This window comes from Gavia stellata, chromosome 15 (assembly GCF_030936135.1).
Source record: "Gavia stellata isolate bGavSte3 chromosome 15, bGavSte3.hap2, whole genome shotgun sequence".
NCBI classification, from domain to species: Eukaryota; Metazoa; Chordata; class Aves; order Gaviiformes; family Gaviidae; genus Gavia; species Gavia stellata.
Genome location: NC_082608.1, coordinates 3,440,820 through 3,461,117, shown reverse-complemented (window position 1 = coordinate 3,461,117; position 20,298 = coordinate 3,440,820). Strand labels below are relative to the sequence as shown.

Here is a 20,298-nt window from a genome sequence, read left to right as displayed (position 1 = left end):
CGTGCCGCGCGGGCGCCATGGAGCGGGCGGCGGTGCTGCGCGTCAAGCGGAAGCGCGGCGGGACGGAGCCGGCCGAGGCGCTGCTCCTCGCCTGCAAGCGGCTGCGCACGGAGTGCGGCGGCGCCCAGCCCGTGGAGAGGAGCCTCTTCAAGCTGGTGGCGACCGTGTCCTCCAAGGTACCGCGGCCCGGCCGCTGTGGGCCGGGGCCGGTGTAGGCCGGGGCCGCGCCTCAGGCGGGCGGGGGCGGTTTGATGCAGCCGGCGTATCTCGTTGTACTCCTGAAGGGGCATTTACAAGCAGCGAGCTCTCTCCGGGTCTACAGCGCTGCTGCACGCGGGTTTTCGGGTGCCTTGTGGATGCGGAGTTCTTGCCGGTGGCCTGGAGAGCAGCGCCTCGAAGCGAGGCGGCGGCCTGCCCTGGTAGGCACGGGTCCGGCGGCCTTCTCTCGCCGCTGCCTGGCCGGCTGCGCAGCAGCGTACCTGAGCGCAGAGCAGGCTCTTAGTTAAGGACCATCGCTCAGAGTGACCGCCACTAAAGCTGCGCTCCGCACTGACTTCTCTGTACTTGCAGACCGTTCTTCACTTACAGACTGCAGAACAGTCAGTAAGTGAAGCTTGAATTTCTGCTGTTTGAGGTGCTGAAGCTCCGCCCTACAAGGTTAACAACTTTCATCCGCCTTTCATATCGAATGAAACTGGTCTTTCTTGGGAGCTGGTCTTTATAGGAGACTGTAGAGGATATTCTGCCTTAAATTTAGGACCATCGCAGTCTTCCAAAAGCATGTGTTTGTTTGGAGGGTTATTCTGTACCACAAAGTATATTAAAAATCAAATTGAAACAGTCTTGCAGTTTACAAATACACTTTTTTCCCCATATCGAGAGAATATTACGATAGTTGTGTTGCTTAAAGCAGTAGTAGAAGTTACTTGAATGTTGTTAGGAACATTGGTACTGCAGTCCTCAAATACGAAGCACCAGTAATAGTAGTTATTAACCGCTTCTAGGAAGGAGTATGACTTACTGTGTTGATGGTGTCCTTATAGTCCTTCTTTTTGTTCCTCTACCCAGAATGAACCAGTTCAGAAATATGTTCAAGAAGTGATCACTCGAGACAAAGCAGCTCAAAGTCTGCGACCCTCTTTAGGAAGCACTCAGCGAATCATTCAGGAACTCCGCTCTTCCAAGCAAGTGAAAAGGAAGGAAAACCGTTACCGTGTAATAGCCAGCCATCGACCTAACTGTACTGAAACAGCTGCACCTGTCATAAATGGCGAGGCATCGATTGATGGTGACAGATCAGACTCTGAAGCAACGGAAGATGCTTCACAAAAGGAGAGCGGTGCTGTGGATAAGAGCTCGGACTGCTGTGGGAAGTTCCAGTTGTTTGATATTGTACAAGAAGAGGAGGTGGTGGGAGGCTCCAGCGTAACTGCTGCAAACCCACAGGTCAGCAAATGAACTTAGTGTACTTGAAGTACTTTGGTATCACTGTTGACTGGTACACATGGGTAAACTGACTGCTGTAGAAGTTTTTTTGTATTGTAAGTATTCCACTGTTTAACAGGAGCTTTAACTAGGTATTTGCAAGTTGGAACAGTTAATGTATTGGAAGTAACTTCCATGAAGATTCTGAAGTGCAGTAATGTTGTTGAGACAGCCAGCCATGTGGAGTTGGCTGCTACAGGAAGGGTGTATACCTCCCTATTTTTTCTGTACGCTGTTCTGATGTATAAATTCTCGCATTCATCTGTCAGGTGGATCTCTGAGGTCTTTGATTAACTTCTCTAACTAGAAAAAGAAAAAACCTAATTCAGTGTCTTCTTATCCACCCAGATGCCTAGGAATGTCACTTGTAGGCAAGATTCACTAAAGGTGAAAAAAGATACTTTTGAGCCTCCCCTCCTCCTAATTCCCATATATGGTTTTATCGTGTATTCTGTTTTTAGCAGAACTTTAGGTGTCTGGCAGGCTGCTTAAGCACCTACATCGTGTTTTCATTGGTATTATGAGTTAAGTTTATGTTTTCAGTTGGAGGAGTATCTGCTCAACATCTAGAATGGTTTTAAGTATGAAGAAGCTCTGCTTTCTGTGTGGGGTTGCCCTGCATACAGAGTGTTAGGAAGATTTTGTATTAAAAAGACTCGTAGCCATATGGAAAAGAAGGTAAGAGGGCTGTGTACCCTTTCTTTAGTAGTTCCTTTACTGCACATAAGTACACATGGATGCTTTACTTATGCGGCCCATCACAGCTCTGAGGAAAACATAAATGTTAAAGAAGATACTTGGGTGAGGAAGAGCCTAATCAGCTGTCATCCTTCAGCATTTCTCATAGGTTATTTCAAGGCTGTGCCATCAAACTTTAGTATGAACTTTCGCTTTCTGATAAGCAAGTAGTAAAAACAGACATTTGAGATCTGTTTGGTAACTGTTATCTATCACTATCCTGATTAGAAAAACACAAATGAAACTGAGGTAGCATCAGAATTTTCCTCTTAACTCTTCTAGAGCTAGCAGTAAGTGTTGAAAGCGAGAAGTAAGCTTCGCTCTGTGAGTATTTAGAAGTGAATAAAAGGCTGGTCTGTAGCTGTTCCTTAGAATTACTTAGGTAGCTCAGGAGACACCACTGTGGGTTGGACAAGGTATTTTGAAAACCTCTAGCAGAGAAAAATTGGCAGCAAAAACCTGCCTGTGTAGACCTTCAAGTACAGGTCACTAAAGCAAATACACTGCAAATAATTTATTAGGAAGGAGAAAGCATGAAGAAATTCCTTCTGTGTTAATGCTGAAGTGAGGAAATAAAGGAAGTAAAAAGCGTATCTGTAGGGCCTGTCAGCCTTTCCCTGTTAATCTGTCACGTTTTCATCGTTTCTCCTGCACACTTTGTATACTGTAATATGCTTGCATGTTGTCAGTGCTACGGTACACACGTCTTCCCTGCAGTGTTGCAAGCGTAATGCTATACAAAGCACAGGCTGTCTTAAAACTTGTCTTTTCAATGAACATGCCATCAGAAACAGATGAACAGTTCTATGAGATTAGTCATATGCCCTTCAGTAGTTCTTAATGAACTTGTCCTGTAAGTTTTCTCTTGTTACCTGAAACAAGGCATAGCTGGCTGTACTAAGTTAATTAGAAAATTCTTTGATGTCTTTCTGTTCTAGGTTGCTAATGTTCCAAATATCAGCGTTCCAGTGGGAAAGCGTTTCAGTCTAAGATTTCAGAACATCATTCTTAGCTAGCTGTTGGCTACTATCTGCAAAGAAACCTGTTGGCTGTAACTAAGACTTTGCGTGCATGGCTTCAGGGGAAATAGGCACTTTTTTATTTTTTTCTCAGCAGAAGACTGATCCAGATGTGATTCTTTGCAATGCAGTAGAGATGATCCGTGAGCGTTTAAATGTATCTGAAGATAGTAAAAAAGAACACAGTGAGAAAGAAGATGAGTATGTTTATGATATCTACTATATGGAAACATCAGCCCCTGGTTGGATCCAAAATATCCTTTCTGTACAGCCCTATAGAGAAGAATATGAACTGGTAAGGATGTGGGAAAACAGATCTTTCTTAAATAGAAGTGTCACAAATAAATGTGCTTAAAGTCCTATCATTAAAAGTTGCCATGCCAAGAAAGACCCTTTGAGATACTACATGTATGCTCAGTGACTTCTGTGTTAGACTTTTTGTAACTGCTAGTCCTGTGGTCCTCCATGTCACTGTTGCTTCAAGCAAATTATGGTATGACAATGAAAACTGAAGGGATAGTGCTTATGTACTCAGAAGAATATGTCTGGCTTCAAATTGTGAAATGAATTTTGGCACACAAATGTAAACTTAACTAATTCTCATTTCATTTGTGACTAGGAGGCAGCGATTAAAATGTAGTTGTAAATACAGTTGAGTAAAAAAAGGAGCAAGGGGACACACACAACTTTTTCAATATTTGAGGACTTGATTTTAATCTTAATATGAGGTATTTTCTTGTAATAGAATTGTCCTTCAGTGACTCTGGAGTTAGCAAGTTAAATGTAAGCTTTAGTCTTTCACTGTATAGATAGCGTGATCAATAGACTTGCACATCAGAAACCTGAAGCTGCTTTTTCTTCATTTATTACAGTACTGCTGAAGTGAGTAGGATTTAGACGTTAACCTTGGCATTTAAATGTTGAACTGGAACATTTAAATGCATGACTTAACTGATTTTTCACCTAAAGCAGATTGCTATGAATATACTGACAATACAAATTTTTCTACAGTGTGCTTTGTGCAACTGTTGAATAACTTATGATTGCAGCAGATAAGTATCTCTTAGCTCTTTATGATCTGTATAGTATTGTATAGGTGGATGAAAAACCACTTAATGCCGAGTGTCTGTATTTATAGTGAATGTTATGTTTTGTATTGACATGCAGGTAGATGATGATCATGTTCCAGTGGAAATATATGAAGATGAAGATGATGAAAATGATGAAAATAACTGGCGTAATGATTATCCTGATGAAGATGAATTCTTACCTGAGGAAGATGGTGATGGAGAAAAAGGTATGTCTGTCATAAATATTGTTTGCTTTCATGCTGTGCACATATAAATCCTGTCCATTTTTACATGCCATCTTTCTAAAAAAGTAACTAACTGAGCACTGCTGGGGTAGTGTTCTGCTCTTGTAATGGGTTAAATCTGCTTAGAGAAGGATCATCTTTCTTGGAACTACACGGGACCTTAGTGGTTTTGCAAAGTCAAAATTAAGAACTTCAGGTTGCTGCACTTGCAAAGGATAGATTGTTTTGAGAAGGAATAGATGACTTGTAAAACACTGCCTCTGCTTTCTTAAGTCCCCATCCCAGTGCCCTCCAAGCACAAGTCAAACCTCACCTAATATGGAAGTTGTTCAGACTTTGTATTTGTTAGTTACTCAAGGAGCTTAAAATAGTCTGATTAACCTAATTGTTTAACTAAAAAGGGATAATCTGAAAGTATTGATGCTCTTTCTTTAGAGTCTGAAGAGAGCTTCAGTGATGAGGACCAATGTTACAGGAGAAGAACATGGAACAAATACCGACAGGAGGTTCTACAGGAATTTGGATATGATGAGATCCAGGATTTGGATTCTGACTGACAGCCCCTTTTTTGAAGATGAAATGCATACTGAAGATGAAATTCTACCATTGCAGTAGAACTGAAAATCCAGACAGCTGCTGATAGATACTCGTAAGAATGTTGAACTAAAAAAAACACCACAAAAGACCTCTGGAAAACCACTTTCTGGTTAAGTTGTGCTCATGGGGACAGTAGGAAACCACTCTTTACATGGATGAGCTTTAAAGCTACATTTTTGCCTGTCTGGCCTTCTGAAACTGTTGGTGACTAGCATGGTTCACCCTAATGCTTACTGACTAGGCTTGAGTATTAGATACTAGATTGGGATTCCAGTAAATGCTAAAACCTTTTACTATCTATCTGGACTGTTAATATCTGAGCAGCCGACATCAGCTGGTAGATATTAAACAGACGGGTGTGAATACACAACTTGACAATGCAAATTTTCGTTCCAAGCAAAAGATAACCGTATGCTTTAGAATAATTTTTCTGCCCATTCTGTGATGTTGAGGTTCTGAAGGAACTTTATTTTTTTTAAAGCTGCATGCCCAAGTGTTTGTACCTGTACCAACAGTACCTCCACATTGTATATGGAGGTACTGTTGGCAGCAGCCCTTCTTATCTGACACATCAGTCATGATTTCACAAGAAGATCAACATGTCTGCTGTGATGGCAAGTGGAAGTCCTGGAAAAAGACACCCTGTCCTAGTGCTTTCTACTGTATTTGTTCCTAAGTTTCAAGTTACTTTCTTTACAAGTGCTTGAGCATATGAAATGCCTTGACCTGTCCATTTTATTGCTGGATCTCTCTCCAGTAGTTTTACTGTTGGAGTAGAACAATATCTGTGCATTTCAATTGTAAATAAAAAAAAATTGACTAGGTTTTTATTACTCATTTAAAGATCACAGGACTTGGTCACAGCTGAAGCCATGTCAGCATTTTAACTTGCATTTATCTTTAAAACAATTTAATCTTACCTGTTTGGACACACAAAGTATTTCATCACTCTCCTACTTGAGTCTGTAAAAAAATAGCTAATAAGATGTTAGATCTATGTCAGTCATGAGCTGTGGGTTGCAGCAGTGACTTCAGGTCAATTAGTTCCAGCTGGTGATGTCAAGGTAGTGGGGCAAAATAATTTTTCCTTGGTTTCACAGAAAGTTTAATATGGCTGTTAACCTATGCCACAACCCTAGCCCACTGCTATGCTGCCCACTGGACAGCAGTCTCAACTTAGATACAGAATTCATTCCAATCATGTGAAAGACTAAAGAGCTATATTGTAATAGCTAAATGCTAATTTTCATTAAATAGTGAGAAGACCCTACATGTTTATGTGCCCACTGCACACAAAGTTCCTCGGCTAGAATTTAACTATATCTTAAATCCCACTGCTGCTTCACAAAGGTAGCCCAAGACTCCATTTTATGTTAGTTTTCACCATCTACTACACCTTGCCCTTATCTGTAGCTTAAGATAACCTTGGTCAGGGAGTCAGTACAAGAATCCAAATATTCTTGCTATTATTCAAGTGGCTGATGCAAATGTGGTGCAGCATTTGAAGTGTGCATTGCTTCAGCCATATTCTTGTGATTACAAGATTCAGTTCCACTTAAATGCACAAAAAAATGCACAAAAAAATGCACATGTGGGTGAGCTCAGCTCAGGTAAAGATTCTGAACTAAGATAAAAATTCCAGGTATGTTTCTGAAAGTGTATCTTGCTCTGCTAGCCGAACAGGCTGGCTTCACATTACCTTTTGCTGCACCAAAATTCAGTAACAGAGTGTCCGGATGTTAGGCTTACAGCTTTGGAATTACAAATACTACTAATTAGCATTGGTCTGTATTGCAATACTACTTTTTATTTGTTTTTATTCCTATTTTCTCGCCCTGCAACTTAGCTTTTAAGATCTAGTTGCTGCCACAGAACTTCTGCTATAGAAGAAAAAAAGATTTGTTCTGTGAGTTTTTGGATGGTCGTTTTCTGGTTAACAACACTGAAATTTAGAAAGGGATTTTTCTGACTGTTGAGGTAACACTAATTATGTGTTCACTGGAACAGCTGAAGAACAAATGCTTACAAGCTTCAAACTGAACATTTTAATTCTGTAAGTTTCATAAAGCCTGTCAGAAGTTGATCAAGTACTAACACGCTAACAGGAAAGAATTATCAAATGTTAACCAAATCTTTAGTGCTAAGGTCCTTTGTTGATTAAATCCTTGCCCCAGTCGAATATCCCGTTTCCACATGATGTACAGAATAGAATACTTATCTTTAAGGGAGAAAGGTTGGTTCAGTCTTTAAATAATGTCGCATAACTTTATTCATTTTTCTGCTAATAATGACAAATTAGGTAGTTTGTTGTGACCAGTTGTCTTCTGTGATAAGAACTGGGATAGCACAGCAAATCACTTCATGCAAACATCCATCAGAATTAAGCTGGAAATTACTTTTGGTCTTTTGAGTCAAAGTGGTTTTCAGTCTAACTTAAAAATGCATTACTTCACCGCCTGGTTCTGCAGAAATTGAATTTGATCCATTAGCTCTTACCATTTTAATACCAATTCTGAAGAAGGAACAGTATTGACGCATAGCTTGTGTGCCTGAAATGAGTAGATAATCATTATCCAATGAAAACATGCCCTGAAAATATGCCACGGTTTAGGAGGGTGACGCAAGGGCATGATTTATGTGGGAATCCAACTGCAAGTAAATACATTTTCAGTGTTTCTGAAAGACCACCGGAAACAGTTTTCCCATTTTTTCCAGTTCCATCTCTTCCCTTTGGTTGTCATAATTGCTTTATCTTCCCTCCTCTTTCTTGTAATGGCTTTGAAATTTTAGTTGGATTTGATTTCTAACTTCTTTTCTTCATTTGTGTCCGTCTCTGTTAAAACACAGTAACAGAGCAGCTGCATGTTTCGTGTGACTGCACCTGCAAAGAAAGTGAAGATAAATTAGAAGAATAGCCACCTATCTCAATGCTAATTACACAACATGCATCTGACTAATGAAAGTTAGTTGTCAAGAATGCTGCCTCACTTCTCTTAAGGGAAACAAACGATCAAAGTTAATACAAAAAGTATCTTCCACTCAATTTTTTTCAACACATCATAATGTTTAAAACTGTTCTGTTGATACCCTAGGGTGTTGTTTTTCTTAGGCACGCCACCAAGTAACTAAAGTCTTTTTTTCTCTATAATTAAGAGTGTAAAATTGGTAGAATAAAAAGATTAAACAAGAACTTCAAATAGCACACAGGAAAGTAACAAGATTACTGAGTTTATATATTCACTAGCTGCTGCAGCACCACATCCAGTTGCATTCTAAGTTTATGCTATAAACCTTCCTTTCCACATCCCTCATCGTGGTTTTCTCACACAGTAACAATGACAACAGTGTACTGCTGGAGAAAAATGTACAATTTTACTGCAGCAATTCAATAGAAGGCAAAATTCCATCTGTGACTGACATAAAATCCATCCATCTTCAAACAACTAATTCAGTAAAGCAAGACAGTTAGCTTGCATTACCAACAATGTCCAGCCCTTTTACAGTTGCCAGCCTTGCTTAAGAAAGACTTTTCTGTGCTTGATTAAAGAGAAATGCATAAACACTGAGGACAAAGTCTGTAGAAAGTGGACGGTCTTGTAAATATACAGTAAATAAAATCTGGGTGTAAAAACATATATAAAATCAGTATACCCCTTTATGGGGTCTGGCTGGGATGCAGTTAACATTCTTCATAGCAGCCCATATGGTGCTGTGTTTTGGATTTGTGGCTCAAACAGGGTCAGTAACACACCGATGTTTTGGCTATTGCTAACAGTGTTTGCAGAGTATCAAGGCTTTTTTTTTTCCTCCCACTCTGCCTCCCTGCAACCAGATGGGCAGGAAGTTAGCAGGGGAGATGATGGCCGGAACAGCTGACTCAAACTAAGCAAAGGGATATTTCATGCCATCTAATATCATGCTCAGCAGTAAAAATTGGGGTAGACAAAAAAGTGTGTGCATGTGGGAGGCTGTCGTCCAAGATGGCCATTGCTCGGAGACTTGTTGTGTATCGGTCTGCTTGTGGGTGGTTGTAAGTGATTGTGTTTGCAGCAGCAGGGTTTTTCCCCCCCTCTTTCCTCCGCTTACTAAACCGTCTTTATGTTGACCAACAAGTTTTCTCACCGTTGTTCTTCCTATTCTCTCCCCTATCCTCCTGGGGAGTGCTGGTGAGCGAGTGGGTCTGTGGGTACTTAACTGCTGGCGGGGGTCAACTGACCACAACCCCTTTCATCAACAAACTGAGATTCACTTATTTAAGTTTCCTCTTTCCTAACAACATCTCCATCTACAAAGAAACTTACCTAAAATCTTGTTGATAAACTGAGGTCTCCTTGATGCAGGTAAGTAGACTCCCAAGAAAAAGACTGGAATCCCAGACAAAGCAATGGCAATTCCAATCAATGAATTTATGGTGTCGCTATAGAGTGGCACTACCACCAGAAATACTGTGCATAAACAGAATATTATTGGGAAAGCCACACTCAGCTGGAGACAGAAGAAACAGAACAAAATGTTATTGAAATATTTGTTGCCTACAGTTACAAATGTTTTGGTGAGAATTACAGACTTTTCCCTCTCAACCCTACTTTGTAGAATTATCTGCTCTTTCTCTTATACATCTGGCTATTTGGAACCATAAGCAAATTGCAGAATAATTCTTGAACAGAACTGCTGCTAAAAATTGCAAAGTCATCAAGTATGGTAACTCTGCTGTGTTGAAAGAAACTGTGTAACAGTATGAAGTGGTTTTAGACAAATCCAATAAATCCCAGGAAACAAGAATGACTTTTCTGTGTAGCATATCAACTTTAAGTATGAGAAGGTGGTAAGAGGATCGGATACTGAACTGAAACACCATCAGACCTAAATGTGGTCCAGATAAGCATCCCCCATTTGAGATTTCTAATCCAAGAAAAAAGGCTAACTACTATGTTACTCTGTTGAGACGTTCTCCAGTTGACAGCGAGAAGGGCTACTGATTGAATGAACATACAATAAAAGAGTACACTATTACAATAATCACTTATTCTTATCTAGCAGACAAGCTAGTTTTCACAGTACAACATAAAATGAAAGCCGTGTATTGTGTCCTGATCAATTTGTAACCTTTAGGCATAACATGTATGGTCCAGATTTTAGACAGTACTTTTACATTATGTAAAAGAGGGTTTTTAAACAATTCTGTAATAATTAAATATTACCTTAAGAGGCCTGGGTCGATCTGGTTCCTTCCAACGTAGATATAATTGCCCAGCAATAGACAGACCAACAAAAAACCAGTAACTGAAACTGAAGTAATTAATAAGCTTGAAGACATCTTCCACAGCCAGGTAAACAAGGGTCATAGCACACTGTCAGAAAAGAACAGGAGTGAGATGAACAACAGAAGTTTGAAACTTACTGTTTATGCAGCTTTCTGCATGAAAGTAACACGTTTTACTGCTTGGTGTTTGGCATGATTTTATGCCTCTCAGAAATCACCTCAATGACAGTAAAGCTGAAGTTCTCTCTTGTGCTTTTTTTGAAGTCTTCCTTTAAATAATTCATATAGGCACATCTGAACAGTTGGAAAGAAAAGCAATAATAACCTACATTGAAGAGCAGTGCTGGCACAGGTGTGAACCTCCCTATGTGGATCATAGACAACAGATCAGGAAGGTGACCTTCTCGAGATCCTACAAAAAATAGCCTGGAAAACACAAATCAGAAAACAGACTTTTGAGGCCACAGGTGAGAGAAAATGTATTACAGAAAATCAAACAACAATACCAGTCAAAATAAGTATTTACACCACTGAATTTCCATCCTTTGATCTGGAACATGGATTCCACCCTTCTGGTAAAGCCGTACTGCACAACAACCGTTAAAAGATACGTAAGCTTTTAGAAACATGCTGTTAACACCCATTTTTAGAAAACAATACTACAGGCAAAATAGAAAATATCTACAGTAACGGAAATAAATTTCTATTGTTTTAAAAAATTCTAAAAGGTAGCGCTGAAAACATTCTAGCTTATAGCAGAACAGTGTTCAATGCCAACCAGAAGAGATCACCAGGTCTCTAAAAAGAGGTCACCGAACCACATGCTCAAATAAAAAGCGCACATCATTTTATTATCAAATGCAAGTTGTTCTATATTGACTGCTTCACCAGGTCATGTTCATATTTGTTCTCAGTACAGAGACATTGCACATACATTCAATGGACAGGAAGGATGTTAAAATGCCTGAATAAAATCTATTTAAAACTTTCACTAATCACGTGCACAATCAGTGCTCAGAGGAAAGGTTCTATACTGTATCCTAAGCAGTCTGACTGCAGCTTAACAGAAGTAGCAACTTTTAAAACTTTTTACTTGGGAAAAAACTTCAAAGATACTGATTTGAAAAAGTCAGTAAGTTTCAAGTAAATACAATTGAAAACAGTAACTTGCTAGAATTATTGTATCAAGTAAAATGGAAGATAACTCAATCCAAATAATCAGAAGGCCTGAGAACTCATCACACAGACAACATTAATTTGATCTTTAACTGTACTCCACATACAGCTTCAGTTACAAAAGCATTTTTGCCACTCTCATAATAGACGAACATTAACAGTAACATGTAAAAATACTTATGAACATTTGTCAAACAGAAAGAGATATGCACTACCTTGATGATGCTAAAATTGAAGCATTAAGTCCACCAAAACAAGAAAAGGCTACAGCAATGGGAATTGTCCAGCTGAAGATACCAAATACCTGGTCAGCAAATGTCTAATGAAAGGGAAAAGAAAAAGGAAACATGAAAATCTCTGCAACAAAGCATATGTAAAACAATGACATCAAAGCTTTTGTAATAAGTTTGTGTGGAAAAATAGTAATACAATAAGGACAATCCATAATGCAGCACAAAAGCACACAGCTTTTTTATTTATTTATGGATTCTGAATAAGCACAAACTTCTTTAGCCAAGCACCTGAACTCACATTTTCTGCTTACAAAAATAACGGTCACAAAGGAAAACAAAACGTTTTTCGAATTTTCTCACCAATCCTAATATATTTTACTATCTAACTGAACTACAGAACTCAAGTGTAACATAGTGACTACAGAGAGTAAAGGACAAAAATACTATTACATATCCAAAAAGGGAAGCGCATATTGCAGATGATAAACATAGCCACCATCACACCTACTGTTTATAGACACTATTCTAGGAATCTTTTTTATTTTCCTTTTTTTTCAATTTCCTAAGCAACATCTTCTTTTCCTTTAGCTCCACCAGCAGAGCCACTGGGCTCTACTCTTACAACATGGCAAACAACAGAGCAAGTATTTTATTAGCAGTCATTTGTCAATGTTGCTAGACAATACTGCAGGCCAACTGTGGTGACTTTCACGGTAGAGCTCTGAAACCGAGAAACCAGGGGCATCAAAGTTTCACAGCAAGTGGTAAGAGCCATCGATTGCCAGTGATCTGGGACCTACTATGAAAATGGGTAATAACTTGCAAGATACTGTCCTGGTCAATTCTGTTCAGCCTCCTGAATGGAGAAAAAAGGGAGAGAGACTTAGAATATCAGACAAAATGTTTGAAAAATCAAGAAATGTAATATATGAAGACTGACAGCTATTCTAAATCCCATCTCGGTCTGAGCATTGTACATGGCTGAACATTAGCATGTTTGGAGTTAAGCAGAAATCCGCTCACACTGTGTTCAGAGGACGTGGGTGGAAGCCTTCCTATCCCAATTCTGCCTACTGATAGCTAAATTACTTCCATGATTTCTTTTACAGTCATGGTAGCAAGGGATCCTGTCTACATTAGACAGTATGAAATCACTATTTATAGAAACAGAAAGATACATACTTATGTATAAGTGGTATTCAAACAAACCCCAAAGATTTTGTGGGTATTAGAACATTTTACACCTCAGCAGGTAGCAGCAATCTAAACCTTTTATGAATCTTTCTCTAAATCACTTTCTTAGCTCTCTCTTGCTTTATCAATTTCAAGATCCTCAGACATAAAAAGCATGTATACTAGTTCAGCTTTCTGCAGGTCTGTCTTTTCTATTACAAAAATTTTCTTCAGTTTTTAATATTTTAGTATGTTGAAACACCTCCTCCTTGACCTCCCCTTTAAACTACTGGTCTTCATCATAACATTTATAAGCTAAGAAGTTCAGTCAAAGTGGATTAACATTCAGAACTGGCCTTTGTTTGTAGCATATAAAGTTACCTGGATTTAACAGGGGTCAAATTTTGATTTAATTACTCCAGGAACAAGATCACCGAAAGCAATGCATTACGATCTATTTTCTCAATGTTTTTGTAGGTCAAAAAAGCCTAAATCACTTCACATAGATTTTTTTCCATTAAATGAGCGATTGATTTTCACGAGGCAAAACCCTGTATATAATGTCAATCTTTAAACCATAAAATGCAGAAAAATTTACTGACATAAAACAAAGCTTGGCTGGTTAAAGTTTCCTGTTCTTTGTCTGGGTTGACAAAGTGCTTTGTTCAGCACGTTATCCAGGTTAAGGTTCAGAATCCAACTCTGCTTAGCTGTACACCATCAGCTACACTAGAAAGCAAGATTTATTCTATCCTTTTGTGTAATTTAGTTGAGCCTCAGCTAAGGCAGATAGGATTTCCTGCTGCTAAGGGACAATGCAAAAGCATATAATCACTTCCATGGGAACCTCGCCAAAAGGTTCCAAGTCAATGCATCAACTGTGTTAGTCACCCTGACTCTTACTAAAGCACATCTCTTCCTGAGCTCTTTTAGTTTACACGTTAGTATAGCTTCCCTCACAACGGAGCTTCAACACAGGGGTGGAAAAATGCACACGCACAGATTCCCACAGAAATTATAAAAATTAACACGAGAAAAGTATAAAAGAACTAATCCATGTATGAATTCTATTTCATGCTGAAATCAGAACATCGATTTAGCAAAAGACCATGCCATAAGAAATGTGTTCTGTATACCATAGATTACCCATTTTCAGTAATTGAAACTGAAAAAGCAACAATTAATTTACATCATTGTATATAAAAGATTTCTGCTGCTCAAGAATAAATAATTACTAGAACCCACAGTGCTTCTCTTAGATCCTTATTGGATCTAAATGCAGCTCTGAGAAACCTGGTTTCCCAAAGCAGAATGTAATTCATAATGATCCAGTGAATGAATTAAGACAACTTCTACAGAACAAGTAAGAATGAGGACAAGATGAAAATTCTAATAGGCAGTTGTTGTTATATTTTAAAGGATGATTTAAACCTGGACTGCTGATTTCCGACGCCAAACAGCAAGTGAAATTACTAGACACCAAACTTAAAACTGCTAGAGGATTTTTTTTTAAATATACAAAGCTAAGATACAGAACTCACTCAATAAGATGTTAGAGAATGAAGGTGTTTAGTAAGGCTGCCTAAAGATAAGCATTTAGATAAGTAATATTAACAGCTAAAGTTAAAGAAGAGAGAGAAAATGTATGATGCAAATTAGCTAATATGTCATTTGGAGAAACTTTTTCCCTCAAAAGGCACGTTGGCATTTGTTCTTTGCAAACATTTCCCATTTCCTTTTGAAACATCTAGTAATGGGCCAGTGTGGAATGCCAGATGTGGGACTAACTCAAAGGCCATTTCCATCCTATAATGTATATCCAATCTTTCTAAGATATGACAATGTTGTTTCACACATCCTGGAAAACAGCAATCACTCATATAACCATGAACAGTTAAGGCAAAGCTATGGTATCACTGCCACAAATTATACACAGATGAAGACGCTATAGATTCAATGTATCCTGGATGCAAGCTGTATGATGTATAGCAACTGTTGATCCAGCTCAAAGCCAAATAATTAATTTCCCTAGATCTGTGCAAGTCAGCCTCTTCAAAAGAGAGAATAACCTAGTGACAGCCTTTACCAAACACTGTCATTTCCAATGTACTTTCTAATGTCGCACTTGGGATTCCTGAGAGAGCAAAGGGTGGAGCATTAACTTCAAGAGCTTAACTCTTCCCTAAGTGAGGTAAGGCAAAAGAGTATTTTAACTGAGAATGATCTAGAAAGTTCAGTTGGTTTGCCAAGTAGATCTGCCTGCAAAATGATCTTTCAGCAAAACAAAGTTGAAAGGTACCTGAAGGTTGGCTAAACTTTCTAGTGATATTAACTAGCTTAAGACGACAAGTATAGACCCACCTGCCTTTATGCAGGTGTTTTCTGACAGGGTTTCACCCTCATTTCTAACATAAAAATCAGCCAAGTTCATGTATTACTACTCAGACTATAAACAAACTTTTATACTTCAGAGTACACATCTATAAATCCTTCAACACTCCAATTTTAACAGATGCCAAGAAATGTCTTCTCCAAAGCTGAGCTATACTCTCTTGTGAGCAATGACAAAACCAAATGAACTCTACAGTGTTTCTTACAGCAAGTGTTACTGAAGTGTAAGTAAAAATGGCCACAGTAAGCATTCAACTGTGTGCATATGTCAGAGGGTTATTTTGTATAAGAAAGAAGGGCAGAGAAAAGTACAAAAAGCAATCAAGTTATCAAGCACATACACCACGTGCACTGTACCAAGAGAAAAAAAAAAAGGGGGAGGGAGAAGAGTTAGTGGCTGCTTTCTGCTAAAACCGCAATTGTACAATCATGGATCCTCCACAAATGAGCTAGACCGGGGCTCTGAACTGAGCACTTGACCAATTCCACTTTAACAACCACTACTTCTGGGAGTAGTGAAGTGCATTTATAAAAACAAGTGAGCTGGCATCAGGGGAAAGAATGGAGCATTTGCAAGGGTATGCGGAGGATGACAGAGGAGCCTACCTGGAGGCAGCTATAGCAGAAGCATTTAGTCCACCATAACAGGAGAAAGCCACCACTATGGGGATGGATTTCTTCTCAGGTTTCTTCTGAGAAAGTCTAAAGAGCAAGAAGGATTAAGAGATTAAATTGTCATCTCTGCTATAGACTGACAAGTCCTGTAGTCCAGACTTGAACTGTAACTGCTTCTAACAGCTAGGAAACAGTGAGAATTCAGTGGCTGATATAGCACTTGCAATTACAGATAAAGTCCTTTTATGCCCTCCCATCCATTGGCCATGTAAGATATATATATATGCACACGCACACTGTAGAAAGACACGCACTTGGAATTGTTCCCCTTAACTCTGATTTTTTTTTTTCCCCCAAACCATCAACAGGGAATAATAATGAAGAAACTTCCAGTCATGCACTTCTCAGCTGAACTGCCCTCATTTCGTCATGACTAAAATGTTACATTACTCCCAGAAGAATGGTCGAAAACTGAATTACAGCTTTGTTTCAAGACATGAATGACTGATTTAACTACATTTTATTTTTATTTTGGGTTAGTTTGATGTCACGATCATCAGCTGGTAATTTGCGAATGGTTTGCAAGAACACTTTTTTGTCCATTTTGTCCAAGCAACAGTTCTGTACAAACAGGTTGAACTAAAAGCAGTGGGAATTGCCCCGCATAAAGAGCTGCCACAACAAAATACACAGGATACTGCCCTCACACACAGTAATTCAGGCACACAGACGATTAGAAAGACCTACATTTATGTTACAAATCACAAGGTGAAAACTGTTTCATCACGCTTAGCTGCACACAAAAAGTGCACTCACAGGCACACAAAAAAATGTCAGACTATACTGAGAGCATAATGAGCTGCGAGCACATGCTAGGCTGGCAAAGCACTAAACAGTATTGATCAGATGGATAAATGCAAAGAGAATGTAGTCTAACATGAATAGGAAACTTATACAAAACTATACCCAAAGATTATGAAGTGTTTCTTTTAGGAAGGCTTAAAAGGTATCTACAGAGCCTCTTTATGTAGCTCATTTCAAGATCCTATGGCACATGCCAGCTTTTCCACGCCCATTTCTGTAACGTTCTTACTCTGAAAGTCATATAGAGCAGTAAGGAGATTAATATATATGAGCAATCTGACTAGTATCTTGGAAGTGCAATTAATTCAGCTTTGACTTTTCTCTTGAGGCAGGGTATATATACATTCCCACATTACAGGAAGATTTGGCAGTCTGAACTACAGTCTCTTTTCTGAATTTTTTAGCTTCTCAGGCCTTTAAGGAGCTACTTCCTAAAGGAAACAAAGAAACTATGATTTATGGCAATAAGGAAGCTGCACATGCAAAAAAGCCACGGAGTAGATGAAGCTTTCTTCGACTGCCATGGATTACATTTGTCAAGATACTGTATGACATCCGTTCAGTTTGACCAAATTAGATTTAATGTCACATATATTAAAGAAAGGAAAGAGAGTGCACATCAACTGAAAACAGTCAGAAAACTGTAAAGGTGCAAAAGAAAGCAATTTCAATGTTCGGGTTTCTTGCAATTCATGTTTCAACCACCATTCTGTTGATTGATTCTACTCAGACATAATTCCCTCCTTGAATTATTGGCAAGGCCTTTTCTTGGAGAGAAAGGTTCCAGCGCAGTGCAAGGTCCAGCATGAAATTCTCTCTTCATCTTTAGGTCACTCAATACAATCTTATGTGAAGAGAAACCAGCACTACTCCACTGCATTAATACATTGCACGCGTACCTCATGTAACATGTCTCCTCTGCATGACCCACATTAAAGATTACAGACACCAGCTGCGATGGTAAACCAGTTTGATTATGTCGTCATGGAGGTGCTGAAGATACTTCATCTAAATCTTCTCAGGAGTTTATCCTGTTCTTATCATTTTTAATAGCTAGCTGTAGAATAAGGGTTCAATATTTTCCCGACGTCTCTTATCTTTCTCGTATTGAAAATATTATGTGGCACTCCTTCAAGTTCTGGCTCAACGTTTCAGCTTGGCCTCCAAAGCCACAGAACTTCTACATAACTGGCAACAGGCTGCATTGGTAGTGAATTATGGCTAGCTCCAAGAAAGAAGGCAAATGACTTACTAACTAGCTCTCTTCTAAAAGCAACTGCCTGTCCCTAATGAGTTCTTCCATTATAAGATACAGAATGTGCACTTCATCCAAAGAAACCTTACTGGGAGGTGCCAGTACAAGCAAAGAAGGTGGATGTGACACTGGCAGCCAAAGACAAGCAGATTTTCCTCTTCAGAAAAGAAGCCAGTGACTGGCCATATGAAGGAAGAGAAGTAATAGCCAAAAGGTCTAAGAGTAACTTAAGACCAGCTGAATTCAGTTAGAAGAAAGAGACTCATCATTTGTTAAACTATACACCAAAGAAGAATAAAACGGCTAAAACAGTCTCCCACATTCCTGTTTCACTGAGGAAGAGGGCATGTCAAAGCAAAGCAAGTCTGCTCTAGAATATGAGTACACCAGGGTAAATTGTATTGATCAATGCTGGACCCTCAAGATGGTATTCAAAGACGCAGCTGAAGTCATCATCTTTATCCCCAATCTATAGACAAAGCTGTACAGCTCCAAGAAAGATGACAGCCAGCTATGCAGGATAACCATTTGCTTCAACCAAGAATAATTTCTAGCTTTTCCAAGTAAAAGAAGTAAACTGCCAAACATCACCTATTGTACACACTCAATCAAAAAACCCCAGACATGACTAAACACAGGAAGCAGGTAACAAGCTATGCACTAGCAGCCAGTATGTTCCTTCCTGTTAGAAGACGAAGCAGCCCAAAAAGTGCTTGGGGAGCCGGCTGCCCCCTTCACAAACAAAAAATACAATGGCACTCTCAGATGCAAAAAACCAGTTGTTCAGTGACAGGGGAAGGTGAGATAAAATTTCTGCTTTTATTTATTTATTTTAAGTGTGTTTGTGCTACAGAGTAACTGCTTCATATGCATAAAACTTAACAGTAAGGGTCACGATGGTTTGTATAATGAGGTAGAACAGAAGTCAACTGTGAAACTCTGATAGGAATCTTTGAAAAAGAAAGTGATTTTTACATCATCAGCAACCATCTGAAGAGCATCTGCAGAATTTCTAAGCTAGCTGTTGCTGTATTAAACTACTTAAACAAAAAAGAGCATAAAAAAATTTCTTAGCCCCAACACTGGGACTATACCACAGTGAAGCTAATACTGAAATGAAAGAAGGACATTTTATCATTTTGTTCCATATCATCCCTTGGTAAGACTTCTTTCACCTCCCAGCCACCAAGAAAAACAGTATGCAAGGTGATGTGGAAAGGTACACTGTTACTAATATTTCTTTTACTCTCATAATTTAGAAACTAGAAATAGCTTTCCCCTCCTTTCCAGCTCAAAGCCCTTGACTGAAATGAATAGGAGAAAGCTACTCCATTCCTTCCCAAAACAGCAACAATGAAAGATTAAACTTAACTGCTGCTTTACTATATAAAAAGCCCTAAAATGCAGCAATATTACTACCATGTTTCTTTAAAAAATCATTATTGTAATTTTCACCCTACAACTACATAGAGGGCAATAAGGAAGCTACAGCAATCTGTATCATATATCACATGTAGAATATGTGAGCAGATCAACGTGGCTCATTTTGATCAGATTAGTTTTTTGAATGGCTTAATTCTCATGTCCTTTCTTCATTCATCCACTGACCACAATGCCCTTAGTCTTCTTAAAGATTCCACTGAGGATAAAATTCTCTTCCACCACCCAGAGAAATTTCATCATGAAGATTTTTACATTTCTGTATTATAGGAGGGTTTTCAAATACAGACCATTACAGGCATTAGCTCTTTTTTTACCCCTATTCACTAGAAAACTATGGGTGCATTGTGAGTGCTTTAATTTGGACCGCAAGTGCGCTTTTGAAGCAACTCTCGCAATTATTGCCACTTAACTGCTTTTTGGTTCACATTGTTTAGCATCGGAGGTAAAGGAAGCTTTTAGAACAGGCTAAATTGGAAGATGCACTTCAACAGCATACCTACTACACTCCCCTACTGCAATCCAACCACATATAAGCATTCAGTCCACGAGACCTCATTAGAGGTAGTCCAAAGTAAAACACCCCTGAAGGATGTATAGTGCACATGTCAGGTCTTCAGTGTCAAGTGTTCCACTCTACAGACATCCTTCCAGAGGTCCACGCTACTTCCTAATGTATTAGTAAATCAAGCTTAAAGTTGGTTTCATAAAACTGGGCAATTAAATTCGTATCA

At 38.9% G+C, this 20,298-nt stretch overlaps 2 protein-coding genes across 4 annotated transcripts in view; one reads left to right on the top strand and one right to left on the bottom strand.

Moving 5' to 3' along the window:
- The first annotated feature begins 17 nt into the window (after positions 1-17).
- SLC7A6OS (solute carrier family 7 member 6 opposite strand) lies at positions 18-5,992 on the top strand. The gene is made up of 5 exons (XM_059824913.1): positions 18-176; positions 1,069-1,446; positions 3,340-3,537; positions 4,410-4,539; positions 4,993-5,992. Exons 1-5 carry the CDS (start codon positions 18-20, stop codon positions 5,112-5,114), a joined length of 987 nt encoding a protein of 328 aa, XP_059680896.1. The 3' UTR covers positions 5,115-5,992.
- A 1,413-nt stretch (positions 5,993-7,405) lies between these two features.
- Positions 7,406-20,298, bottom strand: part of SLC7A6 (solute carrier family 7 member 6) — a 41,835-nt gene continuing 28,942 nt past the window's right edge. For all 3 annotated transcript variants that reach the window (XM_059824702.1, XM_059824704.1, XM_059824703.1), the window contains exons 6-10: positions 11,809-11,912; positions 10,747-10,843; positions 10,356-10,505; positions 9,456-9,639; positions 7,406-8,035 (exon numbers count right to left, since the gene is read on the bottom strand). In XM_059824702.1, coding sequence (XP_059680685.1) covers positions 7,941-8,035; positions 9,456-9,639; positions 10,356-10,505; positions 10,747-10,843; positions 11,809-11,912 — 630 coding nt within the window. In that variant the 3' untranslated portion in view covers positions 7,406-7,940. The remainder of the gene's footprint in view (positions 8,036-9,455; positions 9,640-10,355; positions 10,506-10,746; positions 10,844-11,808; positions 11,913-20,298) is intronic.

Excerpts from the sequence above, each read along its gene's own strand:
- SLC7A6OS (XM_059824913.1), top strand. The coding sequence starts at position 18 with ATGGAGCGGGCGGCGGTGCTGCGCGTCAAGCGGAAGCGCGGCGGGACG. Across the intron at positions 1,447-3,339 it reads TAACTGCTGCAAACCCACAG|AAGACTGATCCAGATGTGAT; the intron begins GTCAGCAAATGA and ends TTTTCTCAGCAG. Across the intron at positions 3,538-4,409 it reads ATAGAGAAGAATATGAACTG|GTAGATGATGATCATGTTCC; the intron begins GTAAGGATGTGG and ends ATTGACATGCAG.